Below are 21,759 nucleotides of genomic sequence, written 5' to 3' on the forward strand. Positions count from 1 at the left end.
TTTCTCTTTGCTGTGATCGTTAGTTCCAGTCAGTGTGCTCACACAAAGGCCATACTGCAGAGGATGATTAACAGAGGAAATGTTTGAGAGTTTAATTAGTTGTAACTTAGTGTTCTGCCTGATTGTTACAGGAAAAGGTATAAACTAAACTAGACTTGAGTCATCCAGGTAAGAAACCTTATTTACTAGTTACGGAGCAGAACACAAATGGTTTTTCACAGTTACTACTTTTGAAATGGTATTTTCATGAAAGGCAATGAATAGCTACTCAGACTTTTTTTCAGACTTTAACATAAATGAAACACAAGTTGGCAAGTGTCTCTTAACAAGAACTTCTGTCTTTGGTGATGAGTTCATAGTAATTGACTTTGTAGTAATCTTAAGTATACCGAAACCTTAGGACTAATAGTAATCAGAAAATAAGCACAGAGATTAAAGGTATGTAATTGGCATAACTTTTGCTGTCATATTCTACTTGTAGGTAAAAAGAACATACTCTCATGGTACGTATAGAGCTGGCCCAATGAGACAGATCAGCCTGGTTGGAGCAGTTGATGAGGAAGTAGGGGATTACTTCCCTGAATTCCTTGATATGTTGGAAGAATCACCCTTCTTAAAAGTAAGGACAGAAGGGAATGGGTGTGGAAAGGGGGGAATGATGTGCTGTTTAATACTATTACAGTGAAGTGAAAATACGTGATACTTGTGTAGATAATTGGGTGGCATAATACATGTTTTCATTGTGACAGAGAGAGGCTGCTTTTAAAAAGCTTTTAAAGTAACTTGCTTAAAACTTGTGCCTTCTATTTCCCATAGTGTACACTGCCATGGGGGACACTTTCTAGTTTAAAATTAGAGAGTCGTAAAGACAGTGATGATGGCCCCATTATGTGGGTACGGCCAGGAGAACAGATGATCCCTGTGGCTGACATGCCAAAGTCACCTTTCAAAAGGAAGAGGTATGTTGAAGTTTTTGCTGGATAAATATCTGGTTATTTTCTTTCCCTTCAAACTGATTTTATCTCAAACCTGTTACTATATCTTAGTATAAAAATTTCTGTACATCTTAATCTCAAAATATACCTTGAAGTTGCCTTGTTTTGTAAGGATATGTATTTATCTAGTTAGTTATTTAAAATGATGTACCAGGTAGCCACCCAAGTCCTTTTTGGAGCTCTAGTAGGAATCTAAGATGAAAACTGCAGGGAAATGTGAACAGACATACAACTGCTGATGTGTTTTTGCCAGGAGACTGGAATTAATACCTCTATTCTTAAATGTAAGTGAATGTTTAAAGACCCCAAGACACAAGGGCTTCTCTTTTAGATAAAAGCCAGCACTTCTAACCAGCTTAAGAGTAGTGATGTTCTCTGCAGAACTGGAATGTTGTAATGAGAAAATAAGTCTAAATTCTCGTTAAAAATTCAAACATAAAAAGGGAGTGTACAAGAAGTGGAATCAAGCTCAGGTGCCTCAGAAAGAGTATGGAGACGCTGTCCAACCATGAAGGGGATGCAGCTGAAGTCAAAGGCCATCTGGATTTGAATTTTCCAAGGGTTGTGAAGATCAACAAGGACTTCTACAAGTGTATGGGCAGCAGCAAAAGGAAGATAAGGGAAAATGTAAGGCATCTGCTGAAGGGGTGAACAGCATGGACACAGAGAAGGCCAACATACTCAATGTTTCCTTTGCCCTCTACTGTTGAGATTTAGCTTCAGGAATGCCAGGTCCTGGAGAAAGTAGGAATGTCTGGAGCAATGACTACTTGACTTCAGCAGAGAAGAATCAAGTTAAGGAACACATTACACGTAACAGATTAGATGGACATAAACCCATGGGTCCTGATGTGATAGAATTATAAAGCTGTTTTGGTTGGAAGAGACTTTTAGGATCATGAAGTTAACCTAGCACTGCCATGGCTGCCCTAAACCATGTCACTAAACATCACACCTCCAGGGATGGTGACTCAACCACTTCCCTGGGCAGCTATTCCAACACTTGATGATCTTTTTGGTGAAGGAATTTTTCCTAATCTGAGCTTCCCCTGGCACAGCTTAAGGCTGTTTTCTTCTGTTATGTCACTTGTTACGTGGGCTTGCTGTCTGGGTTTGTTGGTGGAGACAGCAGGTATGGCTGCTCTATCAGTGCACTCAGGGCCCTGATGCTGTGTTTCTTTGGTTGGTTGGGTTACCTTTTTTTGGTTTTAATTGTATAGATGTTCTGACTTTTGGCTGAGTACACTTTTTATTTGTCCTAAGTGTTGCTTCATTTCTCATTTGGCTGCATGTTCACAATGAAGGGAGAAAAGAAATCGTGTTGGCTGTGATGGTGGAAGTCGGGTAATAAAAAATGAATCACTAATACCATTTTTCTTCCACAGAACAACCAATGAAATAAAAAACTTGCAGTACCTACCTCGAACCAGTGAGCCCCGTGAAATGCTATTTGAAGACCGGACACGAGCGCATGCAGATCACATAGGACAAGGCTTTGAAAGACAGACTACAGCTGCTGTGGGAGTATTGAAGGCTGTGCACTGTGGAGAGTGGTATGTGTTGATTGACTTACTCATCTAGGTGTCTGAAAAAGATTTGCCTGGAATTCAATGTATAATTGTTTGAAGGAGCATAGACTAGCTTAATGTAGCATTAGAGCTTTAATGAAGACTTAGTAGATACTGGCCTAGGTTTTTTTTGCTCTGCCTCTGGGCACTAGATGTGTTTGTCTGTGTTTTGCTTTTTTGTTGAAGGTAGAAAGGTGTCTTGCACTGACAATTTAATAGTTATAATTGAGCTACTGTAACTGAATCAATGCTAGATGTAGAAATACTTCATATTTTGTTTTAAGTAGTGCATATGGGCTGGCCTGAGTTTCTCAAGAGGTGCACATGAAGACTTCATTGAAATTCTTTGCGTTGCCTGGAGATGAGCAGAAGTTTTCCACTTTTGTTTCAGAGTTGTGGCTGTTCTAGCCCTGATTTATTTATGGTGGATCACTTAGGAAGAATCCTGCTGTGTGATAGTCTTTGATGTCTGTCTTTGGAATTCCCATATGAGGTGTAGGGAATGCATGTGTCTCATTTGAAGTTGGTCACTTTTTGCCAAATAAAAAGCTCATAGTCATATGAACTTCCTAGCCCAGATTCAAGAAGCATTTATCAAGATATTCTGATCTTGACTTGGTAGAATGATCTTAATTTTGTAGACTAAACACTAGAACCACATTTTGCTCTTTATGTATGTCTAGAAACAAGAAGAGTGAATTCCCCATGGATGAACAGATGCAAATTTATGTTACAGTGGATGAGTTCATTGAGATAGGAAACAGACTAAGTGCTGATGGGGAAGAACTGGAACCTTTGGAAGTATATGTGTTTGTGTTTTGAGCTTTGAGGTTTTGCAGTTTATTTCTTCTTGAGGTTCATCATAGCTGAAGCCTTAAACTTTCTGCTTGTAAGAAGACTGGGGTGAATTAAGACTGAGCAGTGGTAGCATGGCTAGAGCTGATCTACTTATCTGATTATTTTAAATTTAAATTTGCACATATGAGAGAGACTTAGCTTTATAAATGAAAATAAAACAACAGCCAAATACAACTCCACCTCCCAGACTTTATGCCTTAGGTCAGAAATATTTATGGTGAAACCTGTAGTCTTGAATCTGCTTTGAAAAGTTATAGCCAAGAGTCCAACCTTTTGAAGAATGAGGTAAAGAAAGAAAAATATTGCAAAAAATAGTTCTAGCAGTGTTTTAGTAGGAACTGAAATGGATTTTCTGAAGTAATTTTATAATATGGTTGTCTTTAATGTCTTTTGAGGCATCTAAATTGAACTATTCAGCTACTGTTTTGCCTGGGACATACACACACAACACACTCTCAACTGAATTTTACAAAATACAATCTTGGGAGTTGTGTGATGTTTCAAATCTGCCAATGCAAAGTTAAAAATTACCTGGCAATCTTCATGCACACAAAAGGAACATCATGTTTTGTGACAGGAGTGCAGCATAGAGCTGGGAATGAGATGTTGCACGTATACAGTGTGTGAAAAGGAATGATCAAAATATATCATTACCTCTACTTTTTCCTGTATGATAATATCCAAGTAGATGCTGTGAAAACATTTGCTTTGAAGTTTTTAGTATGCAAATATTCTTTGTTTATTTTGATTCTTAACTTCATTTACAAACATTAACTCCAGATGCAGGCACATCTTCTAAAAAAAAAAAATAAAAAAACCCATTCCTGCATTACAGGCAGTGGATTAATGTAGCTAATATACATGCCTCTTTTAGTGCCACTGATTGGAGATGTTTCTCTAAGCTTTTTGCTTTCAATGCTTAAATCCTCTTCAGGAGTATTTAGACCAACATATAGAGAGACATTTTAATCTTCATAAAAATAAAAGTAAAATATGTAGTCTGAAAATTCTCCCTAGCATACTTGCAGTAGTTGATCTGGTGGTTTTTAGGTTTTTTTTGATGTTTTTGTGGGTTTGCTTTTCCCTCTGAAAGAGCCTCAGACTTTTTTTGCTTTATTAAGGTCATGACCTAATTAAAATGTTTTGAGTGTTCAAAAAGACAAACTCGATATCATTGCCTGCTTCTTAGAACATTAGTAACACCACATACACACACATATATATAAATAATTGATTATAATCTTGCTTTTAATAGAGGGCTTGGACATCCATCAAATAAATTCAGAAACATGTCAAACAGTTTAGCTGTATCAGCTCCTCCCTGGACTGCAGTAAATCCTAACTTGTGGCCCTGGTTGACAGAGGAGGGTCTGATAAATTTTCCTTGCAAAGCCATCCCAGTGTGGAGTGTATCCCATAGGAAAAAAAATCTTCATATTGCCTCATTATAAAAGTCTTTGAAAACCCAAATATCCCTCAAAACCAAACACATGGAGCTTAGTTCTATGTTTGCATTGGAGAGCTGAGCTTGAATGCTTTGTGGAGGATGCCAGTATTTGCTGCTTGCTAGCATTGTGACAGACTAATGTGGATTCAGCTTTACTCCTAACTCTCAACAGGGTGTTGTAGGCAAAGATACAAAGTGATGTTTGCCATGAGTCAGAATGCTGCATGCCTGAAGACAGCTGATGGTCATACTGTGTTAAGAGTGTTGACAGTAAGCCCAGCATATCTGGGGCCAGCATCAAAGCAGACATAGGTCAATTGAAAACAGTGAGCTATATTGGCCTGCCTTTGTTGTTGTTTTTTCTTTTACTGCCACTTGTAGAGAAATTAATCAGTTTAATGAGGTTGTATTTGAGAATTAATCATTTTATTCAAGCTTTTTTCTTCAAAATGTAGCTTCTGTGAGAATTGCTTTGTTTTGTTGTTTTTTTGTCTTATCACTTGCTCAGCCCTTGACACTGCAACTCTTATGGTTCTGTAGGTCTGAGCAGCCTCGTATAACCAAAGATGTAATTTGTTTTCATGCTGAAGACTTCTTAGAGGTGGTTCAGCGAATGCAATTAGATTTGCATGAGCCTCCGCTCTCTCAGGTAAGCATACTATGAAGTGTTGTTCAGGTGTCCTCTGAATCCAAAATCAGTTTTCACCTCTGTGGGTTTTTTAATTCATTTCTTTCTTTCCCCCCTGCAGTGTGTCCAGTGGGTTGACGATGCAAAACTCAACCAGCTGCGAAGGGAAGGCATTCGTTATGCCAGAATTCAGTTATTCGATAATGACATTTATTTTATCCCAAGGAATGTTGTGCACCAGTTCAAAACAGTCTCAGCTGTGTGCAGTTTGGCTTGGCACATCCGACTCAAGCTCTATCATGCAGAGGAAGAACTTTCTCAAAATACAAGTACTGTTGAAACAGAGACCTTTGCAGACCCCAAGTCTTCGGTTATTGGACTTCAGGCTGACAGCAAAATTTGTACGATGAACAAAAATACCTCCGAAGACACCAAATTTTCAGATGCTCTGCAGACAAAGCATCTGCAGCAGGAGCTTATGCTGATAAAACATGAACCCTTTGCATCTCACCGAGTGCAAGAAGAACCCATGAATGTTGATCTTGCTGAAAAACCAGTGGCACCTGATGATGATGGGAGCCAGAATGTTCAGACTAGGTTGGATCCTGTTGAGTTGACGGCATTTAAGTTGGAAATTAATTCTAAATTTGAACCTGGCAACAAGGACTTGCAAGGCAAGTTATGCCCTGGAGGTCACATACACCCAGATGATACAAGACAACATAGCTCATCATATCCAAAACTGCATGGACAAAGAGAGGATGATTTTTTGTGCTAAATTTGTATATGTGGTTTTAAATTCCTTTTTAAACTTAATGATGTAATAATGTAAAGATTCATGAATTCTGTGAGGCAGGTTTGTGACTTGCCTCCGCATCTGTTACAGAAAATAGTTATGTAGCTTTGTAACATTCCTCAGTGCCTGTCCATAACTGTGAAGTATCAAAGCACTTAGGGCCAGATGCACTGTAAACACTGCAGGTTTAACATAAAGAAGTCTTTAAAGAATTTTGAGTTGTAGGTTTTAGAGTAGAGCTGACATTTAACATATATATTTTTTGTAAGATGAGCCAGAATTCTTTTTGACAATTCCAGGCTTTTCCATAGAGCTTATTTATACCAATTTTTTCATTTAAAATGTGTCAGCACTGTAGTGTAAATATCTTTTTAAAAAAAAAAAATCTTTTTAGTGTGATTTATACTGAAGTGTGAGCCACTTAATAAAGGTTCATAATAACAGATTGGTTTTATTTTTGGGTCTGCAAATAGTAGTTCAGTTTAATTGCCTCTTTAAATGGTTATGTTCATACCTGCACTAACGCATAGGATGCCCTTACGCCATAGTGGGGTGAGGAGCTGTAGCAAACTGAGGTAGAGCTGAGGCATTCTTAGAAAACTGAGATCAGTCAGAATGCAAAATCAGTCCTTCCTTCACAGGATTCCGTACAGTTGCTCATTAAAGGCAATCCCCAAACTACTCCTCTCAGATGTTAATGGGGAACAGAGACAAACCTTCCGCTGTTGTGGAAGACAGTTGGACACCTACTGGGCTCCAGGAACACTGCCAGTGATTGAATGCATCTCTTTAAATGAGCCGGTGCAAAGAAGCAAACTCTTTCTGTGTTTGCCTCTTGCCCTTGCTCAAGCCACAGTTAAGACAATTCTGTTTCACATTCAAAAAACACCAACAAGCAAACAACAAATACTCCCCCAAATAAACAACCACTTGCCTCAACTTAAATCAGTTATCCGACTGACACTAAAGAATATTTAAATGGTTACTTATCAAGCTAGAAAGGCCTCGACTTAAGTAGTGACCTGCAATTCAAGGGGCACATTTGGATTTGAATTGGTCCCTGTGCTGGCAGTGCCAAGCAATAAAGATTCTTGCCAATGTGTCTAGTAGGAATATTCCTGAGTCCCAGTCTGGAAACCAGAGTTGTTTCATTAGTAGAACAGCAGCGGTGTCCAAGCTTACTGTTATCCTCTGTCTCCACTTGTGGAACGCTTGACTTCTCTTAAGCAGTGTTCTGAGGGAAGAAGATTCCAAGGCTAGCTAGCATCTTGTGTGGTAATGGCAAAAGCTCTGTCATTTAACTTATTTAATTCCTTGTGTAACATATTGCTGTATAGTTCAAACACATCTGAATGATAGTTGTTTTTTTTCCAGGTAGCTACAATAGCAGTAAACTGTCCTACAGCCTGTTCTTCAACTAAGTGTGTAAAACTTAAGACCCTAGGTTTGTGTTTATTTCCAAAGCCCTCTGTGGCTCTGATTTGTTGGTGGGTGGGGTTTTAATTTTAATTTTTTTTTTCCCAAAATTATTTTTCCCAATAGCTTTCTGAAAGTTATGCATCTTCATGTACCCAGTTTACGACACTGGTGCACTTAGTGATCACTTTGGCTTCCCTTGTAGCAATAGAACAATGTGATTTCCAGGTGATGTCTAATTCAACTACCTAAGACCCTTTTGTTTCAAATGTATTTTGTTTATAGGCTGTTAAAATTCAAAATGTTGTTATATACTTACGCGTGGCACTAAAATCAGTCATTTGACAAATGACTGCCCCGATGTGATTAAATCTAAAATAGGTCTGTCAAGTAATTATTAGTTAAATCAGTATTTCAGTTGCTAAATGTTACCTCTGCATAGCCATAACTACGTATTAGAGAAGCAATAGAAACATGAATCTCTTGGATCTGGCTAATATGTCCTTAAATGTCACTGCTATTTTCTTTATTGCTGGCTAAGAGATTACTACCAGTTCTGCAGCCTCAGGGATCTTGCTTTCCCCTTATGCCATGAGCAAATAATTCATGTGACATGGTAAGTTATCACTCTAGCAGATGCTGATTCGAAAAAATAACTGGTTCATTTAAGAGTTTGAGCCTTCTTGATAGTAGAAATGTGGTCTGAGCTGCACCAGGCACACAGCTTTCAAATTGGGTTAGCAGAAGGCTTTAGCTGTATAAAACCCAGCCTTAGGAGGTACTGCTTTTTAGTTATCAAAATACCAAGTTTAAAAAAACCCAAGCAAACCCTTGGGTGTTGGTGATCCCAGTGCTTACCATTCACTTCAGTTCGAGTATTTATATTTTCTTTTTTGAACTGTGTCAGTTTTCAGTATAGTGTGGACATTCCCTTTGACAGTAAATAGCTTTCTGCATCACAGGCTCTTTCTGGGCTGAAAAAAATCTTTGAAAATGAAACTCTGAATTTCCACTTAAGAGCAGAACTGTTTCCTTTTGAAGACCTGCTAAGTGGTTGTGGCTGATATGGCCTCAAACTTTTGCTCAGGTATGTCTTGGTTCTGAAATTTTACTTCTAAACTGCCTACAGCTTCAATCCTTTTATTCTCCCCCCACTTGTTTAAATGAATTAGAGAGATTTTTAAAAAGAGGCAGGTTTTTTGCAATGTTTTTGCATCCTATATTTTTTACTTTTGTGACAGATTAGCTTCTCAGTTGTAGACAGAACTTGCAGGCAAAACATGACTGATTCCACGATTACCAACGGCTGTGGGAAGTCCCTTGGTGTGCAAAGGTGTGAGCAGTCTGGGCTGACTGGCAGTAGTAGCATATGCTACTTATTTTGCTTAAAAAGAAAAACAAAACCACAACAACAACAAAAAAAGGGAAAAAAATTTGTCCCTTTCCTGTGGTGTATTCCTTCTTATGTGATTGCTCTCTAAGAGGGGAGTATCTTTTCTGAGTATTTCAGCTCCCAAATTGTCCATCAGTCTGACAAAGGTCTCGCTTTGGTTTCCAGTGCTCCTATGTTATGACCTTTCTTTCTACCATATACAACTTCATATCCGGACTTCTGCTTCAGCAATAAATCTGTCATGCCTTCTGAGGTACTCAGACTAGTCTTTGCTTATTGCTTCCCCCTCTCCCCAGATTTCAGTTGGGTATAAATGTTTCTGTTACTTCAGGCTGAAATCTCCAGTGTTGTAGGTGTCTCCCTTGGCCCTTGTTCCTCTGCAGATTGGACAAATCTGTTTAAGGCCTGTTGCCTGTACTGCAATGGTATCGACATCTGTGCGTTTGCAGTGGTGTGCTGGTTAATGACATGATGTGCAGAAATTTAGCCTTGTTTTCCTAGATATTGGTACCATAGTTGTGGGTAGCAAAGAATCGCATTGTTACTGTCACTACCAAGAGCTTTCAGGGTGATAGTTACTCTTTTTATTTTGTTTGTTTGTTTTTTAAATTACTGGATCTTTGCATTTCACTGGCAACTGACTTCATGTGTTACATACAAGTGTTACTCAGTGTTGTGTCATACCCCAGCCCTCCAAATGCCTGCAAACTGACTCTGAAACGGCATTTTCATTACAGGTACTGCTGGCATGCAGATTTCCCCTTCCTTGTTACTATAGTGAATATCTCAGTACTTCTTTAACTGAAATATTAGTTCTATCTAGTATTAGAAATAAAGTATTATTTTGGAGGGTGATGATTTAAGTATTCATCTGTGAAATAATTCCTTGGTAATAAATAAAATTGATTTTTAAGCAGATATACATGTGCATACTAAATAAATTGGCATTACAAATGATGTAGGAAATGGAAATAATTAAATAATAGAGACATGTGAAACAGATCTGAAAGTTACAGGTCTGGAGAATTTGAATGAGTCTTCCAAGAAACACAGGACTGGTATTCACTGATCAAAATGATTTTGTTCTAATAGCTGCATGTGAATAAGGATGCTGAATTGATTGAAATAAATCCATGTTTTCTCCATGCTCATTGGCAAAATAAACTTGTGAGACAGACTACCGCCTGACCTTGCAGGGTGAAAAGTGTGCTAATTCTGATCAAGAGCGAACTCTACAGGCTGCTCAGAGGTAACTTGATTCATTTTTCTCATGGTCAGATATGTAGAGAACCTTGCCTTTGGACAGAGCAGTGCCTGTGACCTTGCTGTGGGTGTAAATGGCAAGGAGGAGTTTTCCCTGCTCTGTGCTGTGAATGATGCTGCTGAGAGTGTTTGCTTTGGTTGTGAGTCCCTGTGTTCAGCTGGTGCTTTAGTAGTTTTTCAACTGGATGAGATGCACTGTGAAAGGGGTATAATGAGCAATACTGAGATTTTGTGCAGATCCCACTGACTTTGCAGCATACATGGGAAAATTTGGGAAACTTTGATTCCCTTCAGTCATTTATTTCATTTTTCTTGGAAATGCGAATTGTTTTGTGTTCTGTTCAGAAGCAGTCATTTAACTTCACAATATCTAGGTTGCTGCTTCTGTTAGATCATCAGGGATACAGACTTAGGCTATTTAGTGTATTGTACTCTTTTTCTCTGTGTGATGATGCTAGTATTTCCACTGCTGTGGAGCTGTGCTGTACTTGAGTGCCAGCTAAACACTGATCTTCTCTTATTCTGGTTATGCTGAATAATGAACCCTACTGGTGACAGCATTAGTCCTAAATAATCCTTTAATATTTGATATACAATTATGATAATCTGATACAAACTAATTAAAACAGCAGTTCAAGCATCTATTTTTAGCAGGTTTGACTTTTCAATATCTATTTTGATACTATGTTTACTAATTAATTTCCAATCCACTTAAAGCTCTACCAACATTGCTCTTTGATTCAAGAACTGTGTTTTTATGGCAGTTTGTTTTTATCTGGTTTTATTGAGATAAAATAGGGCAGTTATTAGAGAAAGCTAGTATAGGAGGCTGAGAAAGGAAGCCATGAGAATTAGAGCTGTGTGTAAGACTGAAGTAACATAAAGCAAAACTGCTAAAGCTACATCCAGAGCATGCAGTAACACTCAGGTATTTGTCTAAGCAAGGCAGTTGAGAGCTTTTGATAATCTCAGAAATGACATTTTTAGACTAACATCTTTTAGCAATGACTTTATAAACTGGAACATTGAGATAAAACCTAACACAGGCAAACCACGCTTGGGTTCTCCATTCTTCTGTGTTTTCTGATCTTAACACTATTGTCGTGTACTGTATGAAGACTCCCCCTTCATTTGTGTGGGGTGTGGGGTTTTTTTTTGTTAGAAAAGGCAGACTGAAGGGCACAGTGTTACTGAGCTGCAGACTTTTCTGTTCTTCATCCAACTTCAGTACAAGGACAAAACATTGAGTTAATATTGAATAGATACTCCAGTGATCCAAGACATGTTGCCTTTAGTCCACAGAGCCTGGTGCTTTCCAGCACCAAGTTGATACCCAGGCCTGTGCAGATCTAAAAGGCTCATATGCAAGTGTAACTACACCAAACCCATTACGGCAGTGAAGGTACAATTAGAAGGTACAAACACTCCTTTTCCAGCCCATATAGCTATTTTTACCTCAATCTTAATTTATATATATGTTTAAAACAAAACAAAAAACCAAACAAACCACAAAAACCAACAAACAACAAACCCCAACAAAAAAAACCCCAAAACACAAGAAGTGTGCTGTTCCATGATACTGTTATGCATGTTTCGGAGGATGCTGTTACTCAGGAGTTTAATTACTGAAGGACAGTGTTATTTGTTCCCAAAACAGTGGTGGTAAAGTAGGTAACACCTCATGTTGTCCTAAGTCTAAGTGTCTGGGAGTCTCATGAATTTCATACCAATACCTTTATGTCACCTGATTTTTAAACTGGGTAAATGTAAAAATGTCCATGAGGTTACTTGAAGGTTTTGTTTCTGTGCTATTCTGCATGTATGTCAGAAAACAGTACAGCTTTCCTCTCAGATCAGTTTGTAATTTAGTCCTGTGCTGGCTAATTGTTAGATCTTGTCCCCCCATGCCTAGCAGTGCATTTGGGGTACATGTACTCATGTTCTTGAAGCATTTGGGTTCAAGTTTGTTGAAATGGGATATGGATATAACACAGAACTGTGTTTGTCAAGTATAAAAAAAACAACAAAACCAACAAAAAAACCCCCAACCAACCAAACACACCCCCCCAAAACCAACCAACCAACAAAAACAGCCCAGAAAACTGTCTGCAAATTTTAACTGGTGATAACTCAAGAAGAGCAGGATGAATAGGTGATGTCAAAGTCTAGTTTCATGACTTTCATATGAGCATTGAGTATTTGTTTTTTAATCAGGCAAGATGTCTACAGTGCATGCTGGAGAATGATTTGAAATGAATGCTGTAGAACACGTATGTCCATATATAAAGTGTATCAACAGATATATTATTTACTTACTGTAAGTATCATCATTACACCTGCTGCCACAGGTGACTCTGATGATACGTGTTCAATGTGCTGGGGACTTGGGTCCTCATTTCCTTCTGCCTACTTCTTGCAAATCAGTATGAGCCATCAGCTACCCCTTGTCCCTGCCAACATCAAGTCTGCTTTTCACTCATTTTGCTTTATTTGATGGAGATCAGTTCACAATTTTGAGAAGTTTGAGGAGAATTCACTCAAAGTTGTGAGCGGTGCTTTTGAGAGCAGGGTAGAGATAATTCCAGAAAGGGCTGCTGGTAAGGTCACAGTGGGCCACAGTGTACTTTGTATCATAAACCGTTTTGTGAGGCAAAAAAAAGTGAGGCTGTGCCTACAAAGATGTCAGCATGGTTCAGGTCAGTTCCGTTTGACACAAAGTGCTGAGTCAGAAGGGATACTCCTTTTACCAAAGTGTATCTAGGAACTTGCAGAGTTCGCAGCAAAGTTGGCACATAGCAGTGTCCTAAAAGAGCAAATCAATTTGTAACTTCTGTAGGACACCAGAAAGAAAGGTCTGCTTCAGCTTTCAAAATAACTGATTTATTTAAAGGCTTTTAAATGTTTTTTAAAAAAGGGAGATTGGGTGGGTGGGTGGAGGGAAGTGGGGAGAGGGGAGGAGGTCAGGGAAGCCAAAGCCATGACCAAAAGAGTGAAAGTGTTGATCTTTGTCTAGTGATTTAGAGGCAGCAATTCAAAGGAGAACAACTGTGTTTGATTCTAGTTAATTAGAGATGCCAAACTTTCAGATAATTGTTACATCTGTGGAATAGAAGGGGCTTATTAAGGGGGCAGTCACGATTTGTGGCCCATCTTGCTAATTATATACCAAGTTCTAAAGATGCTAGTTCCTATTCTTTCATTACTTGTTAAGTTAGAGCACTTAACTTCAGCAGCTTGCTCTCCTGAGCACTATGGCATGGTTTGGCATTGTGTGGACAAGGCCCTTCTGATTTGTATTCTGTGAGATCAGATGGGAGAAGACTCTGGGTACTCAGTTTTGCACTTGATGCCAGGGATGAGTGAATGTATAACTACTTATATTTGTTTTGTCTGAAGTGCTTAAATGCTTCTTACATATTTGCATTAATATTTCAGTGGTTCATAAAAGCTTGCCTTAATTAGAGGTAGGCCTTTGAGGGTGGTGGAGCACTGGAACAGGCTGCCCAAAGAGGTGGTGGAATCTCCATCTCTGGACTCATTTAAAATCTGCCTCGACTCTGTCCTGTGCAACTTGTTCAAGGTGAACCAGCTCTGCTGAAGGGGTTGTACTAGATGATCTCCAGAGATCCCTTCTGACTCCTGTGAATTTGTGAATACTCCTCCTGCATCAAGTTTTAAAGCATCCAATAAAAATTTGATGTGAGGCCAAGCTTGCCTGCCATGAGACATACCTGGAGTATTGATTGCATTCTAGAAAGCTCAGGGACTGTAATTTCCATTCAGCAGAACTGAGGGACTGCTTAAGAGACCTAAATGGGCTGGAGGCATATACTCCACACCTTGTTTGTGGGTTTTGTGTTGTTTTTGTTGTGTTGGGGCTTTTTTTTTTCTGTGGTTTTGTTTGGGTTTTTTTGTGGGGTTTTTTTTGGTGTCTTTTGGCCATTTCTTGATGTCTTTAGCAAAGACAGCTGCACTGAAGCGAATATGACATAGTATTCCCAAAGATCATTTGTTACCTCATTCTGTGAATTGGGATCACCTTGGACTGGAACAGTTTTTTTTCTTAGCTAAAGCTATGCCAGCAGTCTCTGTCAGGATGGTGTCCAGGTATTTGTACCTATTTATGTGTGACTGAAGCTTTAGGGTTTGCTGTGCAGGAAGATTCTTTTTTTATAAATGTACAATTGAATGGATATAATGAAAATTTGGTGAGACACCTTGACCTTGTCACCTCAGGCTGTTTTTCCTGATGCTGCAGGCAACTTTTACAGTTTAATTGGGTGTTGCTGTAGTTCCTGCAGGAGCACTGAGTTCACATGCTGTGCTTATGGTTCCAGCTCTTCCCAGACATCCATTCACTGCATCTGGGTATAAGTTACTGCTGGGGCACTTCCTATTGGATTCCACAACAAAATGTTTTCCCTGTGAGAACAGTGAGACATTGAAATCATCTCCCCGGGGAAGCAGTGGATTGCCCTAGATTAGACAACTTCAAGACAGCTTGACAGGGTGCTGGGCCAGCTCATTTCAACTGTACTATCATCTAGCAAATTGGGACCAGATGAGCCTTGAGGTCCCCCTTTCCTGACATTCTATGATTGGTTCCTTGATTTCAAGTTCATTTACTCACAGCTGAGGTTGTCACTACTCCATAAAGCCAAGGATTCACCAAGAGATTTAACACACAAGGGCATTACAAAAATTCCTTCCTTGTTACAGTACCACTCACTGCAGGTACCAGTGCATTGCAGAGTTGCAGAGCTCACCCTGAGACTTCATGCTTGTACAACACTGCTTTCTTTCTTGGAGGAGGAATCACCATTGTCTCCCTCTGCTCTGGATCTTGCACTGCTGGCACACTTGAGCTGCTAACTTTTTTCCCTAAGTCCTGGTTATTACCTGTTTCAGCTGCTTTAAAAAAGTACTTGAGGCTGAAAGTGGATTCTCACTGTCAAAAAGAAAATGCTGTCACTTCCATTCCTTTATCAGTTTCTGGCTATGAGCTGTTACTGATTCTTGAAGCTTATTTAGCATTTTATAGCAATTACAGTCAAGTGGTTATTTCCTGAGTGACAGCATAAGTAGTCCTATTTCCAAGGATTACCTGAAGTGCCAAACATTCTGGGACAGAAGATTGGTGGTTCCTTTCAGCAAGCCTTCCACCTGCATATGAAAAAGCCTTTATCTTATGCCATGTAAGTACCAATAACTGTCTTACACCAGCTTCTGTTAAACAAATACTTTTATTTACAAGATCATATGTGGTAGTTTTAAAATAAAATGGAAAAAGTCTACTTTTGGTCTTCAGCCTGGTTTAGGTAGTCTCCAGCTTGACTAGATTCTTCTGCATTCTAACTTGAAGATGAAGTTTGTGGCAAAACTCTAATAATCCAGTATTTTGGTACCAAGCTAGTGCTGAAAACCACGCCACACACCTTAGTCTCTCCGTACATAGAAGATGTTATATCCAAGTTCAACCATCCCTCCAATGAGCAAGGCCCACAAAGGGATAAAGACATAGGCTAGTTTCATTGCAGTGAATTGCTGGAGCTTAGCACAGAGGGCAAGGCAGAAGGCTAACTTGAGTAGCATTGCAATGAGATACCAAGCTTTCTTCTTGAGGTTCTGGGAGCCATTGCGAGGGTCAAAGCCAGACTTGCAGCGTCCAGCCATTTTCACAATTAACATAACTAGAAGAATAGTATCAAATATCCAGACTGGAATAAAAATGAGGAACCAGTTCCATGGTGCTTTCTCATCCAACTTCAACACCAGCATAATCAGGAAGAGTAAGGTAAAAAGCCATGTCAGTAGCACTCTTTGTGCCAAGGACATTCTCATTTAAACAGCTTTGAGAGGAAGTCTTTCACTGTAAGCAGCAACCTGACAAAAGAGAGGAAGGTATCACTATACATCCATTACCCATATTCTTTAAAAAGGAAAGCACTTCCTTGATCTTTCTTTCACACCACTTCTCACCCACATACCACATCCCAGCATTTCTTACCTACCATTCTCAGTGGAGCACTCATCCACCATTCAAGTGCCTTAAGTCAGCTGTGTAAGCTGCCTGTATCTAAAACTTATTTGTTTCACAGAACGTCTAAATCCTAAACTAGCAGTCAAACACACTTATGGATTTTTGTATGCTAGGAATTAATTGAGATCCATTTTCCTCCATGCTTGAGGCACTCATAGTAAACACTGGAAAAGAAATGTAACAACACTGTAACAAAATAATCATCGTAAAAATGTAAACCAAGCACCAACCATAGGTAACAAACCCCAACAGAAAGCTCCCCTAGACTGCAGGGCTGCAGCTGGAGGCAGTAAGCACTACTGTAAGCTTTCTGTTAAGTCTGTAGCTGAAATAAAGAGGGTACCCATCTGAATCAACAATTTTATCTGAAACATTTCAACATTCCTTTCATGGCAGTGTTCTTGAAAACTAGTTCTAGAAATCAATGCTGCAGATACTACAGGAAGGACCATCTCTTATTAGCAAACTGAAGAAAGCAGAAACCAAAGAAACAGACTGGAAACTGGGGCCTGAAAGGAAAAAAGAAATTTAACACTGCTACAAGGATCAGGTTATCACATACTCAAGGAAGGTGCTATCAACTGACTGGAGGAAACACAAAGGTACTGAAAATGTATTAGAGGGGGTACTCAATTTGAAGGTTTTTCACTTGATGAGAAGACTTTCAGTTTTCAGGTGTTCAGAACCACTTTGTAATTATTTTTAACAGCACAGACAAAAAAAACCACCCTCAGCACGGGACATGTTGTCTCTGACTTAAACGCGAGACTGGGCAGGACCAGAATAGTCTAGTCTATTCTAAAGGCTTTTTTGGTTTGTTTGAAAAAAAAATCAAAATAATCCAAGTGTACTTTCTGAGATCTTGTAGACCTATAGTTCAAGTAAAGAAAGCTACCACATTTTAAATACTGACAGCTGGGGATACAGCAGATGTAACGATGAAGGGTTTGATTACATGCAGCATTTGACCATCTCAGGAATGGAGATTATCACCAGATTTTCAGCTACAGGCCAGCTATCACAACAAGATATCTAGAAAAAGAAGGTGGATATGCTACAGGTCTGAACTTGCTCTTCTGTGAAAACACTGACAAAAATCACAGTATCACTCAGGTTGGAAGAGACCTCAAAGATATAATAATAAAACAACAACACCAACCAACCAAACCTTTTATCTCCTTACAGACCTCATGCAATTAGTAAGAAGTGAAAATTTCCAGTAATGAGAAACACTAAGTAGCATCACTGACCTTGGAGGGGGGGGGTGTGTGTGATCTACATAAACTAAAATATTATTCTAACTAATTATATCCCATCTAGAAGGAGGGAAAAAAAACAACAGGGAAATTTAGACACAGCTTTCAGCTCAATGTTAATGTTAAAACAGACCTATAAATTTAATTTTAAGCCTCGAGCATTGCCTAAAAAAGTTCAGAAAATATTATACCAAACCCAAATTAAATAGAAGTCTGCTTGATTAAATGGCACTAAAACCTTTTCAGCAGCTATGAGTAATTTAACACCCAGAAAGAAATACTCTAGTAACCATGTTTTAAAGCCATATTTAAGGAAGTCTCATACAATCGCAGGCTAGGTGTGCACAAGTTATCTGCAGTTAGTACATTCTCAGTTCTGGTAGCCTGTGTAGATTTAAAAGTATAAGTATAGTCAAACTACAGCGTCCCAGTACCCAGAATGCTTATTTTACTCCCCCCCCCCCCAGCGAAACAGACTCCCAAGTGATGAGTTTAGCTGAAAAAACAAAACAACCCCAAAACAAAACAGTAACTATTCAGAGGTACAGAACGAGGTAACTGGCAAATCAGCCGTGAGTGTCGGCCTAAGCAAAGCTTGCGACAGCAAACTAACAGATTCTGGCGGTGCTCTGAAGACTGCGTTCAGCACAGGCCCGAGCCAGCCGTGGCGAGCACCGTGCCAATCCTCGACCGCCTCCGCCCGACGCACTCCGAGGGTGCCGGCGCTCGCCTGCGGCATACTGTCAGGGCCAGTGGATCCCAGCATACGGGAAGACCCCCGCGAGGCTGTGGCTCGAGCAGCTGCCAGACGTGCAGGGCTGGGCCAAGCTGGAGCCCCACAGCGGTGAAGGCCACCTGTATCTTCTGACCTTCCTCAATCCCCCAACCCCGGGCTGAGCCCCCGCGCCGCCCGACCTCCTCTGCATCCCCAGACAAGCTTTCTTCGCCGGCACGCAGCCTTCCACGGTTCTTCTCTCGCCAGATCCGACCTTCTCCCGAGGGTCCTCCGGAGAGGCCTCGCTTCCCCGGTCATGGAAGAGGCCCTGACCGCCTCAGGAAGCACAGGAGCGGCTCGGGTACCTGAGGTAGAAGCCCGCCCACCCTTCCTTTTCCCCGCCACCTACCGCACGGGCGCGGGTCGCCCTGCGCCGCAGCCGTCCTCGCAAGGACCCACCGCCTCCCTGCGCCGGGTCTTGGTGCATTCCCCTCCCGCCCAGCTACGCGGGGCCAGCAGGCAGGTGAGGGGGCGGCTGCGCTCGCTCCGTCACAGGAAACCTACCGCCTTCCTCACCCGGCGCCCCGAACCCGGCTATTCGGCCGCAGCGACGTACGGCCTAGCGCGCCCTACTGCCACTGGGTAGCACCGACGTCGCTCAAATTAATCCCCGCCTCAGATGGCGACGCCCACCAAGGTCAGCCCGCCCCCCCATTGTCTCTGCTCCCAATTCGTGCAGAGCCCTGTCTGTCACTGTGGCCACGCCCCTACCGTGGGGAGCCGTCAGTCAAACACAGCCCCACAGGATCTTCTCTTCTCATTGGAGAAGGCCGCCGCCAGTCACGTTCCAGCCCCACAGTGCAGGCGGAGGGAGGAGCTCTGTTGGAGGCCGGCGTGCGCCCGACCCCACCCCCGGCCCGGCGGCGCGCGCTCTCTCGGGTTGCGCGCTGTTGCAGCTGCTGCTGCCGCTCGGGCGCGCGTTCTCCTCATCCTCCTCCCTCCCCCCATCCCCCCCAAGCTGTTGCCTCGCGCGTGCCCGCCGCCTCTTCCTCGCTGTCTCGCGCTCCCCTCGCTGCTGTTGTCTGCGGCGCGCGCTGGCCAGCTCCGCCGCCTCGCCGCGGCACCGGGCGGCCGGTAAGGTCGGAACCCAGCTCGGTCAGCGGAGGAGGTCGAGTGTAGGGGGGGTACGGAGTGGAGGCATCCCTGGGGCGGCGGGAGGGGGAGAAGTGGGAGCCAAGTTTCCTGCGCGGCTGGGGAAGGGGCCGACCGGCTCGGCGGGGGCGGAGGGAGGCGGCCAGGGCTCAGCGGGGATGTTCGCCCTTGTCGGGTGGCAGGGCGAGGGGTTGCCCCACTGCGGGGCAGGGGGTGGGGGGATCGGTACGCCCTTCTCCGGCGGGGTGCGGCGAAGTCGTCTGCTGCGGCTCTTCTTGTCTCTGGCCGGGCGGCGAGAGTGGGTCCCCTGCTGGCCCGCCGCTGCGCCGGGGGCCTCCCGCCTCAGCCCCCTGTAGGGAAGCCTGACTCCGGCGTAAGGGCGAGAGGCCCGCGGCCTCCGCGATGCCGAGGTCCCACTCCGGTGGCAGCTAGCGCGAGTGTCCGCACCACGGCGTTCCCCCAAGCTGGTGCCGCCGGGGCGCTGGAGGTCCGAGGGCGGCTGCTGCCGGAGACCCTTCCCGCCACGCTGTGTAACCGCATCAGGTGTGGGCGGGTCCAGCCATTGGAGGGGGCCGCGCCGTCTTGATGAACCTCCGGTAACCGGGCTTGTTGGTCTCCGATGGCTAAGTTTATTGCGGGTGGTAGGCGTTCAGTTACGCGTTCAGGGCTTGAACTGCTAGACATTTCCGTATGGGTTATTGCTAGCTGCCAATTCTGACTTCTGCTGTAATACACCTTTGCTTTGGTGAGTTGCCTTAATGCATATTGAGCTGCTTTAATGTCAGTATCTGGAGATGGGACTTTTTTTCTCCTTTCCTTTAAAGCTACACAATTTCTGCATCTTCACCTTCATCTCTGATTTTGTCTCCTGTATTGTTGTGGTTTACACACCTTCCTTTTCTTCGGTGCTTTCTTCCTTATTCTACTATTTCCCCTTTCCACCCTAATCCACTGACAACCTATCTACAGCTTACCTGTTGTCCTTGGTTTTCAGTTTGGGGATCTAAATGCTAAGCTGCTTCCCATGTGTTAAAATTTCTTCTGTCCTTTCTATTTCGTTGGTGTTTTGTTTGCTATCTTTTCTACGGGAAACAAAGGAGAGAGCAGTAGGGGAAAATGATTATGCAGTAGTAGAACTATGCAGATGTTTGCTGCTTTGCTTTTGTTTTTGATACCTACTCCCTGAGTGCATGTGATTCAGGTGTGTCACATTCAGGGACACTTTTTAGTATGTATTCTCAAGATCTACACTTGGTATATTCCCTTACACTGCTTTTACACATCGCTGGTCATTTGAAAAGTAGTGCTGCTGAATCTTGCATCTTGCTCCAATTTTGCCAGTATCTTATCCATCTGTCATATAATTAGCTGGAAAAAGTAATTAATTGGAAAACCTGACTTGTTGGAAGTACTTTAATTAATGTTCTGAAATTCTTTGTGTTGAAACATTACTACAGAAAGTACAGCTGGTTTTACAGTTTTGGCACACAAGTTCTCTAATAGGGGTGAGACTAAACACAGTGTGTCATCAGCAATTTGCCTGCTTCTGTCTTCCTGTTGATGCTGTCGAACAGATGGGGATATATGTTTTATCAGGCAGGAGTGCACCCCTTGAAATAACCTGTTAATCCTACTATGTGACTCCTAATAACTTTAGCTGCACTAAGAGCGCTCACTAAGTGGCAGGAGGATATATTTTTGCTATATACATTAGTGCTTGGCATGATTTTATTCTTTTAAAAAATTCTTATTTCTTTCCCCTGGGGTTAGAGGCTAAAAGTGCTCTGTGAATAAGTCTCTGGGTTATAAATAGCTGTATTTGGCTATTTCTGTACTTCTGAAGGTTTTGGTGATCTTCTTTGACTTGTTTTTTTATTTGTAACTCCCTGGAAAGGATAATCCTTTTCTCAGAAGCCTTATTTTTGTTCTAGTAAGGTGTTTGTGAACGGATGTATGTACATGCATTATATCCCTGTCAGTTTGGAGTTTGTTTTTCCCCTAGAGCTCCACTTTAAAATATTTGCAAACAATTTCCATTTCTGCAAGTGAGAGCTGAGAGTGATACTTGGAACTGGTGGTGTGTATTAACATCCTGATGCATGACTGAGGTGGAACGTTTGTGCAGTTTATTTTCTGTTGCTATGTTTTGCTGCCACTTCATGCTTGTATTCTGGATGTAAATATTATAAAGGATAAAACAGGAGTCTGAGTCATCTGAAAAAGAATTTGGAA

The 21,759-nt window shown here is 41.7% G+C and overlaps 3 protein-coding genes across 9 annotated transcripts in view; 2 read left to right on the plus strand and 1 right to left on the minus strand.

Moving 5' to 3' along the window:
* Positions 1 to 7,786, plus strand: part of RSBN1L (round spermatid basic protein 1 like) — a 46,711-nt gene extending 38,925 nt beyond the window's left edge. For both annotated transcript variants that reach the window (XM_009902276.2, XM_054177962.1), the window contains 5 exons: positions 482 to 619; positions 817 to 959; positions 2,381 to 2,548; positions 5,409 to 5,517; positions 5,618 to 7,786. In XM_009902276.2, the coding sequence (XP_009900578.2) occupies positions 482 to 619; positions 817 to 959; positions 2,381 to 2,548; positions 5,409 to 5,517; positions 5,618 to 6,274 (1,215 nt within the window). In that variant the 3' untranslated portion in view covers positions 6,275 to 7,786. The remainder of the gene's footprint in view (positions 1 to 481; positions 620 to 816; positions 960 to 2,380; positions 2,549 to 5,408; positions 5,518 to 5,617) is intronic.
* A 7,808-nt stretch (positions 7,787 to 15,594) lies between these two features.
* On the minus strand, positions 15,595 to 19,052 carry TMEM60 (transmembrane protein 60). 2 transcript variants are annotated; one of them, XM_054178945.1, is made up of 2 exons: positions 18,940 to 19,052; positions 15,595 to 16,247 (listed from the first exon to the last, which is right to left on the minus strand). In XM_054178945.1, exon 2 carries the CDS (start codon positions 16,203 to 16,205, stop codon positions 15,801 to 15,803), a length of 405 nt encoding a protein of 134 aa, XP_054034920.1. In that variant the 5' UTR covers positions 16,206 to 16,247; positions 18,940 to 19,052; the 3' UTR covers positions 15,595 to 15,800. The 2 variants fall into 2 exon arrangements, with proteins under 2 accessions (XP_054034920.1, XP_054034919.1); XM_054178944.1 differs by lacking the exon at positions 18,940 to 19,052 and adding an exon at positions 18,785 to 18,922.
* Positions 19,053 to 19,277: 225 nt separating this feature from the next.
* Positions 19,278 to 21,759, plus strand: part of PHTF2 (putative homeodomain transcription factor 2) — a 69,046-nt gene continuing 66,564 nt past the window's right edge. For 2 of the 5 annotated variants that reach the window (XM_054178091.1, XM_054178095.1), the window contains exon 1: positions 19,280 to 19,509. The gene's annotated coding sequence lies outside the window, so the exon portion shown is untranslated. Of the gene's footprint in view, positions 19,515 to 21,759 lie in introns of all 5 variants that reach the window. The other 3 variants (XM_054178094.1, XM_054178093.1, XM_054178092.1) reach the window with 3 other exon arrangements.

Source organism: Dryobates pubescens, chromosome Z, assembly GCF_014839835.1.
Source record: "Dryobates pubescens isolate bDryPub1 chromosome Z, bDryPub1.pri, whole genome shotgun sequence".
Taxonomy (NCBI): Eukaryota; Metazoa; Chordata; class Aves; order Piciformes; family Picidae; genus Dryobates; species Dryobates pubescens.